Source organism: Rhopalosiphum maidis, chromosome 3 (genome assembly GCF_003676215.2).
Source record: "Rhopalosiphum maidis isolate BTI-1 chromosome 3, ASM367621v3, whole genome shotgun sequence".
In the NCBI taxonomy this organism is placed as follows: domain Eukaryota; kingdom Metazoa; phylum Arthropoda; class Insecta; order Hemiptera; family Aphididae; genus Rhopalosiphum; species Rhopalosiphum maidis.
Window position 1 is genome coordinate 17,808,307 of NC_040879.1, and position 10,854 is coordinate 17,819,160.

The following is a 10,854-nucleotide window of genomic DNA, read 5'->3' on the forward strand; positions in this document are numbered from 1 at the left end:
ATAATTAATGCAAGATTCTTTGTAAATTTTTCAACCTATATAGCAAAATTAATTTTTTATGAACATTTAAATGTTTACAACATTCGATATTCATCATTAAAATACTTATTTCTCCTCAAACAATTTTTGATATTTTGTTATATTTCTAAAAATAACAGTAAATAATTTGAACAATTTAATATAATTTGGTATATTATAATAAAACCTATATTTTTGAAAAAAATATATCAACCTACTGTAATATGCTTAACCTAACCTTTATGCATATACATACTTGTAAATAAATAATACAAATTAATAATTTAAATAAAAATAGTATATTAAATTATTCTATGTGATTAATATTTTTTTATTGTGTAAATTACCTACACTAGTATCGTATTTTTTGATATTATCTTCTAAAAATTAGATTTCAACTCTGTTTTCCCGGTATTGTTTTATTATGTTGGAGCTTCGAACGACAATGATTGTTATAGTATTAGCTTTAATACTGTATACCTAGTATATTTAAAATTTTTAATACATTTGGTTACGATTATTAAAATTGCGAATGACGTCGTAAAAGTAAACGCATATAACCCCTTGTCAAACATAATATTTTCCGGTTTTGGGAGCCAATTTAACGATCACATTTTTTTTTCCACCTATTTGCACATCACTCCGCTCAGAATCTAATGATGAAATACGGAAATATTTAATATTTACCGTTAAACCAGTAAAGTGGTTTGTAAAAGAATACGAATTTATTTTTTTTAATTGAAGACGATTAATTGTGCCTACTACTGTACTATCATTCGTGTAAACCGTACCTTCGTGTTATCACTTATCGACGCGCGAACGGCGACGACGAAACGTTTGGCTCCGGTCCGCCTCATCATCAACCATTTCCTGGTGTCGTGCGGCGCCGAGTTCTGGTGCCGTACTTAACCCGCCCGTACGTAATCACCGCCTCAGCGTGAGACCGCCGGACGGACGCCATATACACCGACGCGCCCCCACACTAAAACGTACCCGTCGGTCGTTGTCGTCTGGCCGTCGCCGCCATAGTCCGATTGTATGTTCTGTACGACGCGATCGTTGTTGGCTCGGTTACTCATCATTCGCCGCCACCATGGACAACGGCCCTGAACGCGTCCCGCAGAACGACCCGCCCGCACGGTGCGACAACGATGTCGACGTCGCAAACGATGGCGGCAACGACGACGACAACGCGGTCGACGTCGCAAACGATGTCAACGCCGGAGACGATGGCGGCAACGACAACGCAGTCGACGTCGCAAACGATGGCGGTAACGTCGACGGAGTCGTCGGCAACGACCGCACCGCCGAAACCGCTGCTGTGAGTAGAAAGTCGTAGTCCGTAAGGTTTATTCGATTCTTATATTACTCGTGGTTTGCGATGTGATGTCGTCGTCATTGTCACGTTTCCCGTACGGTTATGATTTTTATGTTTTTTTTTCCGCACCGAGTGTGTGTCCCTCTCTAAACCTAACCTTTTTCGCGTTCTGGTCACCCCTTGTTTCTGAGAGTGTTGTTTGTCGTTATTGAAACTGCAGTGTTAGGTAACGGAACTAGATTTTCCATTTATCGTCTCATTTGTCGGTAAGCTACAATCGGGGCCGGATTGGTCTGGCGAATTACCGAGTAAAACTACTCGGTAGACGGGTTTTGCGTGTTTGGTCAAATTATTTTTTTTATCATAGAGATAAATTAGTACAAACATTGATAGAAAATGTAATTTATTCGAATTATTTAAATTGTACAGTAGCCGTAGCTGTAATTAAAAGTTAGAAATTATAAAACTCGGTAGGCAGATATCTTGCACTAGCTAAAACGCTTAAAAACTGTTTATGAAATTGAACATTAAGACTAACGAGCTACGAGCAGGTGCTGTAGTGTATGACATTTGACTTGTGAATGTAATTATGGATTATTTTGAATCCAAAACATATGTTATGTTTCTAAATTATTAGTATTCCACTAAATATTGTCATTGTCATTATTAAAACACCTAGTTAATTTAACTATTGGTTTTCATTCAAAACTTGAACTAGATATACATATTTTTATTTATTGATTTAGTCAAACAATATTGTTATTAGTTTGGTGATATTGCAATAAAATGTATTTACACTTAATTGTTAAAATATTTAAATATCAAATATTTCAGTTATTCATTAAGTATTTTTTACTTTTAATTTTAAGTATTTTTAACTAGTATACTATTTCAATCATTCAATATTACTTATTTATAAAATGTTAGGAACATAACAATAAATCATATGTATTTTGAACTTAAATGAATATTAGTAATAGTCGATTAGATAAATAGTAAAACTTATTTACTTATGATAATAAAGCTTTGAATCAAATAAATATATTATTGGTACTTTGAGTCACAGTTCGAAGGATGTAATATTAACCTACATTACATCTCTAGTTGGGTGTAGAAAATTAAACACAACATTAATCAATATCATTGAGAATTACTTATTTAATTTAATTTTGCATTGAATGATGTAGTCTGTTTTTTAAATTTTACTGTATATTATTTTTGTATATAGGTACTTACAATATAGTACTTACTATATTACCATTAATGACTTATATTACAGCAATATATAGTCACTATTTCTTAGTTGTAACTGATCTGCAATTATGATGGTGTGTAAGGGTTTTAGTATCTTGCACTGAGCCAGTTTCCACGAATTTAGTCATTTGTCGATCAACTGTTGATTCATTAGGTGCCTCATTTCTACCCATGATCCATTGAAGATTGTGCACTGTTTCGGCCTAACATTCATTGTGACAATAAAATGTAAAAAAAACGACCAAAACGTGTTCTTAAAGAGTAAGCTGTAACATGTTTAGATAAATAAAATAAGCTAAACAACTTTCACAGTATCTCATTGCTACGAGATAACTCATAATATTTTTGAACAAAAATAAGTCACCCAACCCATGAAATAAAAATAACTGGGCAATTTAAATCCTGTGTTATTAATGAAACACCCTATAATTTTATAACTATTTTTTTTTTTTTTACAGATTATTCCATCTCCTAGTCATAAACCTGTTATACCTTCTCAAAGTTCTAAATACATCACAAAATCACCAGAGTCTACCATACCTATCTGTGATATGAAAATTTATGAAAATCGTCTAAAGACTTTTAAAAAATGGCCATTAAAATTTATTACACCCGATAAATTGGCCAGGGCTGGATTTTATTATACAGGTATTCAAGATAAAGTGAAATGTTTATACTGCCCGATTGAAATTGAATACTGGGGAAAAGATGACGATCCGTATATAGAACATAAATTAATATCTCCACAATGTCAATATTTTAAAGAAAAACAAGGTTAGCATTTTTAAATTACATTAAAATATGTTTTACATTTTAATATCAATTGTATTTGTATTTTGAACTATATTAATGTATATTTAGTAAAATATAATTTGTTTAATGACAATTTATTTTTACAGAATTTAATTTGTGTGAACATAAATCCGATGTTATGACTGCATATGTTCAGAATTTCTTATGTTCTGTTGGTATTATGACAGAAACAAGTATGAGAGTTCACTTTAATTATAAAGCTTTGACCTCTTTGGAATCTCGTTTGAAGACATTTGAAACATTCACAAAAAAACTAAACCATGATGTTTTAACTTTTTGTAAAGCTGGATTATTTTACTTAGGTAAACTTTGAAATATTTATAATTTGAATGATTAAGTTCTTTAATAATGTATTTAATTAATTTCAGGTGAAAAAGATAGGATGATATGTTTCTGCTGTAATCAAGGTCTGATGGATTGGGAAATTGATGATGATCCTTGGGTTGAACATGCACGTTGGTCACCACTTTGCAGTTATGTTCTTTTAAGTAAGGGCAAGCGTTTTGTGGAAGAGGTTGGTGGTGAAGTAAACTATAGTTTACAAATGAATATGGAGGTCAGTATTTTTGAATTAATTTTTAAGATATTATTAAAAATATGCATTGCATTACTTTTACAGGAATTGAATAAGTTATTTACAATTCACAGACATCTAGCTGTTGACAGTGATACATTGAGGTTTGTTCCTATGTATAATTTATGGTTTAGTCAAAAGTTAGTGTATCAACTATGTAGACCAAGATACCAAAAAAAAATTAAAACTCTACTTAAATATCTATTTCATTTCACTATTAATCATATGTTAAATAAGCATATAATGTATTTTTAAAATAATAATAATAATCTAAACTTTTTTTAAAAAAAAAAAACAATAATTTTGATATAAAATATTTTTATTAGCTATATTATAAAAAACCAACAAAACATTAGTTTTTATTTCAAAGTCTCTATGTGTATACTATAAAAATATTGAGAAATATGATTTAAACCTTGAATGATAACGAAGCAAAGTTGACTCAATGTTATCATCGAGTATATCATCACTGTAATTGTAATAGGTAGCATATTAAATTTGTATTAAGCTCTTTTACTCGCCAACTAAAATGTAATCATACATATGCAACTCAAATAAATACTAAAAAGTGGAATATTTTGAGTCTATTATATATGGTTATATAATTTTTAAATCTCATGATATTTACTTAAATGCTAATATAAATATTTGATCTAAATTTCAAGTTCAATTATTTACTTATGAATAAATAAAAATTGATTTTGTAAGAATTTAATTTTATTTTCAAGTTTGTATCATTATATAACAATAAATATAACAATAATATCTGTCATAAATATACCTATTATAAATTAAACCATTGCATAAACAATTGCTCTAAAGAATAAACAATTTAATTGTCTTTTTGTATTTTTACATTAATAATACTAAAAAACTTTTTTATATTGTTTATAAATACCTATTTTAATTAATTTAAGTTATGCTACAAATTTAAATTAAATTAAACTTAATTTATATAATCTATAACATTTTGTAGGTAATTAAATTAAAAATAAATATTAAGTAATTAGGTAATCAAATTTTAATTAATAATCATTGTTAACAAACAAAAATTTAATGTTTTTTTTATAAAATATCTAGGTTTTGAAGAATTGGCACTTGTATAACAAAGATAGCAATTTTTACTTTTTTAAAATAATAATTATTTTTTATACTTGTGAAATTAATGTCTTTCCTTATTTATTGAACTATTTAAATTGCATTATATTTAATCATTTTAGTTTCAAAAACTGCAATTTAATATAGACTAAACAAATATGGTCTTCATAAGCTGCATGTTTATTTTATGATGTATTTTTATTAATAACTTGGCAATATTACATTTCCAATAAACTTAATTTTAGTTATTTAAAAATATTTTTTGCAAAAGACTAAATTTTAAGATATTTTTTTATTTAAATTCAATTTTATTTTAGACTAATTCAGTTTAAATTTTTAATATTTACTTAAAATATATTTTGTCGCTATTTTAGTAGAAATGTATGCTTAATTTGCAAATTTGCAATATTCTTATTGTATATTGTAAATACATATAATGGAATAACTTGATTCAATTAGAGCATTTATTCTAAAGTAGTAATGTATTGTTAATAATTTTTTAATTTTTATAGGAATTTGGAAACATCAGTAGAAAATAATACATTCTCAGACTATGTAGAACCTGTGACTATTATACGTGTAAATCTACAGGAACCACCAATACCTGATTCAGTCTTGTGCAAAATTTGCTTTAAAGAAAAATTGGAAGTTCTTTTCATGCCTTGTCGTCACGTTATTGCATGTATCCAATGTGCAGTAACGCTTGAACTGTGTGCTATATGCAGACAGCCATTTACTATGACTATGAGAGTTGGCATTTATGTTACTAACTTAAAACAATTCAGTCAAGAATGTTTTGGATCAGAGAATGCAAATGAATTAATTGATCCAGTTCTTTGTAAGATTTGTTGCAAAGAACAAATGCAAGCTGTATTTCTACCGTGTAGACACATATCTACTTGTTATACATGCGCCTCAAAAGTAAAACAATGTTTAGTTTGTTTTGAACCAGTTTTTGCATATATGCAAATATTCATATAGCATTTATAAAGATGAACTGATCTACAACTAAAATTAATATATCAAAACAGTTAAATATACAAATATGAATTATAATTTTTTTTTTTTTTTATGTTCAGTTTAATATTAGTTTGTTAATCATTTATTAAGAATTTATAACGCTAAGAATCAAGTTAGAATTAAGTGAATGGAACAATATTGTCGTACTTGACTGATTACTTGTCTAATGTTGCATTCATATATGACTAGATTAAACCACTCATACATTTTTTTACCACCCCTATTTATTATTGTATAAATATACTGTCATTGATAATATAATTTACATTACTTGTATTATTATTAAAAAACTTGCTTTAACTTTAATATGAATAAAGTAATACCTTGGATATTATCCAATTTATTGAATAGAATATAATTAAATGTAATATTAAGTTGAAATTGTCTATTTAAGTGTTACTCCCAAAAATGTACACGATGATACAAAATAGTTATCTTATTATTTTCTTGTACTTTACCTTACTTATCTTTACATTAAATGCCAATTTTTATTGATTCTCGTGATTCCAAACATCAGTACTACTGTTCTATCAAGTATTAATAATTAAGTTCATTAATTTATATTGATATTTTATTTTATTACCTTTTTTATATTTAAGTATATATAATTTAAGACTGTAATATTATTGTATTGCCAATCTTATTTATTTTTATTCCTAATGATAAGTTTTATATTACATATTAATTTCAAGATAACATAAATAAATATATTAGATAATAGATATATATAATATATACTATCATTGTTTAGAGATTATTTCTTAATGGCTACCACATTGTTTTAATGTCAGTTTAAATATTAGCTTCTATATTATACCATCAACAGTTTTACATATTATTGACTTTGAGTAGAGCCTGGAACTTGATCACTTAACGTTACAAAAACAAACAAGAACTATTTAAAAATCTATGAAAAAAAAAAATTAAAAAAATTAGAGAAGTAATTCATTTTTTTTAAATATCAACTTTTATTTCAATACTCAATGGAAGAAGAAAACATAATTAAGTTATAATGCTAAAATTGAATTTAAAAAAAAATTTTTTTTGATATGTTGGAAATTATATTGAGGAGTAGTCATGCAAAAATTTATAAAATGAAAAAATAAAATAATCGTGAAGTATTACAAATATAAAATTAATAAAATAATTTCTCGATCACTTTTTGTATGATGACAACAGATCAATGCACCAAACTGGGCAAGGTTTTAATTTAATTTTTTGTACCTAGTTTTGAGTTATTGTTTATAGAATTAAGAACCTATCATTTCTAATTTGAAAAAATAGAATGATGTATATTGTTAAGTAAACTGTAAACGTATGTATTGATTATTCTAAAAACCAATATTATATATAAGTTTAAAAATTAATTATATTATACATAAGATGTATTTCTTTGTAATTGTTGAGCTATTATAGTTTTTAATACTATTAGTTATAAATAATAACAATAATAATAATAATATTTAAAAAAATACTGTTCATGTATGAAATAATTTTATAACAAAATAATTTTTACTATTTTTTATATAAAGAAAAAAATTAAATTATTATTATTATTCTATCAGTTGAAGGATTGCTGCATTTGTATATACGCATACCCTTTGTTAGCAGTGTTAGCAGTCTTAAATTCCACTTGTTTTTAATAACACAAATAATGAACGATTTGTTTCTGATTACCCATAAAACTTTTGACATAAAATCAATTTAACTTTATTTAACCAGTTCACTTTGTACGATTTCTATTCAATGGTGGCACTTTTTACTTTTCTTAAACATTTACTTTATTTTTAATCAATTATAAAAAACAATATTATCTTCAGGTTAAATAATTATAAAATTGTTCATTGTTTCGTAGCTACACATAATATTATAGCTATAGTTGTCAAGTTCAAAACATAATTGGATTATCGCTTATCGGGCGTACTATTATAATTTGATGATAATAAAAATCAAACTAAACTATTGTGTAGGTAGAGTTATATCCACCTTGGTGTAGATATAAATTAAAAATTCAAAAATATTAGTAAAACATCATTATTTAAGTAGTTTGCTTGGAATCAAGCATAGTCAACATATACTGTACAGTCTATTTCATCCACATTCATTATACATTTTGGTAAATTTCCACTTTTAGCAACTATAGTCATACATCTGATTTCTATAAAATAACCAAAATTTGATATATTATAGATATTAAAAATATAAAAATGTATTAGAGCTAATTTTAAGTAATAAATATTTATATTCAAACATAATATGTCTTGTGAAACATTTAACTATTAAATTGCATAAAAAATATTTTGTATTTTTAATCAAAGTTTCAGTTTGTCAAAAAAAATTTACCTATAACTTATAATATACCTATTGTGACAGTACCTATTAACTAATTTTAATTGAACAGAATACCAATACATCTATATGAATTGCAAAGAAACCTATTATACTGTATTTAATTATAGTTGAGAGTTTAAACTTTATAGACTATATGAAATGAATCTGTATAAATAAATATATAATAAGCTTTAATTTAATTTTATGTTATTAATTATTAGTAATTATGCTATTTTCAAAATTATACGTATCCATTAATATGTTCGAAGATCAATTTTGTATACACATACCCCTGTTGCTGGTCAAAATTACGTTATTTTTGTGATATCTATTGGCGTCATTACTCGTTAGTGTCACTGAATTTTTTTTTTTTAGTCGGATGCTGTTTTACTACAATAGGATTAGTGATATAAATATATAAATAATAATAATTATAATTCAAATATTTTAATATTTTTTTACAATACTAGTTAAAAATAATTTTGTAAAAAGTGACAAACATTTTATTATCATATTTTTACTTTTGAAAAAAACTTACATATTATTGGAATTGTATACTTAATTTACCTACTTTTAAATTACTTATAGTTACTAAATATTCATAATTGAATAAAAAGTTTTGAAACATGATTGATGACATAGTCTCAGGTTTTCTAGGTCAATATCACAAAAATATGTTATTTAATATTATAGTTGTAAGTTATATTATTAAGTTTTAGTAAAAAAAAATATTATAAATAAAGCCTATTATATTCAGTCATATAAAACCTAAATAAAACTGTTTTGTTTTTGTTTGAGTATGTGCCATAATTAACTATGCTACAATTTTAAATTATAAAAATGTATAAAAGATGTCAGCATAAAATTTGTTTTTTCTCTCTGATCGAAACCCAAAATAGCGAAACATTTGCGTTCAACAGAACCAAACATGTGCTGTTAGCTTTGGTAGGCATAGTGTGAATACTTTTAACATCTAATATAAATAGTTTACAAAAATAATTATATGTCATGTTTATTACCTACGTACTATAGTAAGTTTTTTTTGTTAATATAGTAGGTATTTAAAAACAAGATTTGTCAGTTGCCAGATTTTGGGGAAATTGAGTATTATTACTACCTACCTGATCAGTAGTGGATTGCGCAAATAAAAAACTTTATTGTGATTTAGCATGTTTGCCACCAAATAATTATAAAGATTTCTATGATAAAGAATTATCATCTGATACACTACTTAAATATTACCCGAAGTCTTGAAAATGTTTGATGACAAATTGACTCATCCTATTGTACCTATTTGCTTACACTTTCTGACTTTCGTGTACACAGGTAGTGATATACATTTCAAATTGTATAATTATTATTTTATTACTTATTATACGATATATTTTAATTACTTATGTTGATTTACCAGGTAGCATGTGAAAGGCCTTTCTCCAAGCTAAAGATAATTAAGACACGACTTAGAAATTCATTGACTGAAGAAAAGCTAGAAGTATTAAATATTTTATACTTATGAATGTAGAAAAAATTATATTACATAATATAGACTCAAAAGAAATTGTTGACATTATAAAAAAAAGTAATGTTTTCTTAAGTAATAAATTGTCATACAAGTTTTTGATTAACATATCTAAACTTGAATATGACATAATTAATTATTGATCTATATATTTAGATGTTAATAATACTTTATAATTACTTGTATGGCTTGTATGTAATAAATTAGGAATATTAATTCATATATATTATATTTGACCCAAATAAAATAGTTATCATTTTTTTAATTTAACTAAAATTTTTACATTTAGTGTTTTATGCCGGGAAAGTTAAAATTCAGAATCCGTCTGTAAGAAATTTGATTATCCCAGAAATATAAGTCAAATTTTTCAACCGCCCGGCCAATAGGTTTATAATTTTATAAATTTATAATAGGTAATAAGTATTTATATTTATATGTACATCAATAATGTATCAATAATTCTATTTTTATTTTATTTATGTGTCGAGGTATAGTGAGAACTTATTAAAACATTATTTTATGTATGATATTAATACACTATGATAAGAACTAAGATGTGAAATCAAAATATGCTAAATTAATATAAAATAAATACTTAGAATGCAAAAGCAATCTCACAAAATACTACTCTAAATAATAAAATATATTAAAATACAATATGTTAATATGATAAAATAGACACTTAAAATACAAGAACATTTTTAAAAAGTTATAAGATCTAAAATAAATATTGTTCTAAATTATTAACGCTATTTAAATGTATTTATAAAAAAATTATATGGTATTTTAAATTTTCAAAAATAAACGATTTTCTGTTAGACCTTAATACATTTTTATATTTACTAAAACTATGTTTGACATCACATGACGTAATTTTCCTAGGAGTTAATTAATATTGTAAGGGAAATC

General features: G+C 25.5%; 1 protein-coding gene across 1 annotated transcript; it reads left to right on the top strand.

The window, feature by feature from the left end:
• Positions 1–906: 906 nt before the first annotated feature.
• Positions 907–6,643, top strand: LOC113559418 (death-associated inhibitor of apoptosis 1-like). Its single transcript, XM_026965229.1, has 6 exons — positions 907–1,339; positions 3,049–3,364; positions 3,490–3,705; positions 3,772–3,959; positions 4,023–4,081; positions 5,588–6,643. The coding sequence occupies exons 1-6, from the start codon at positions 1,112–1,114 to the stop codon at positions 6,054–6,056; spliced, it is 1,476 nt and encodes a 491-aa protein (XP_026821030.1). The 5' UTR covers positions 907–1,111; the 3' UTR covers positions 6,057–6,643.
• Positions 6,644–10,854: the final 4,211 nt, after the last annotated feature.

Coding starts and splice junctions, on each gene's coding strand:
- LOC113559418 (XM_026965229.1), top strand. CDS start 1,112: ATGGACAACGGCCCTGAACGCGTCCCGCAGAACGACCCGCCCGCACGG. Junction 3,365..3,489: donor ATATTTTAAAGAAAAACAAG/GTTAGCATTTTT, acceptor TTATTTTTACAG/AATTTAATTTGTGTGAACAT. Junction 4,082..5,587: donor GTTGACAGTGATACATTGAG/GTTTGTTCCTAT, acceptor TAATTTTTATAG/GAATTTGGAAACATCAGTAG.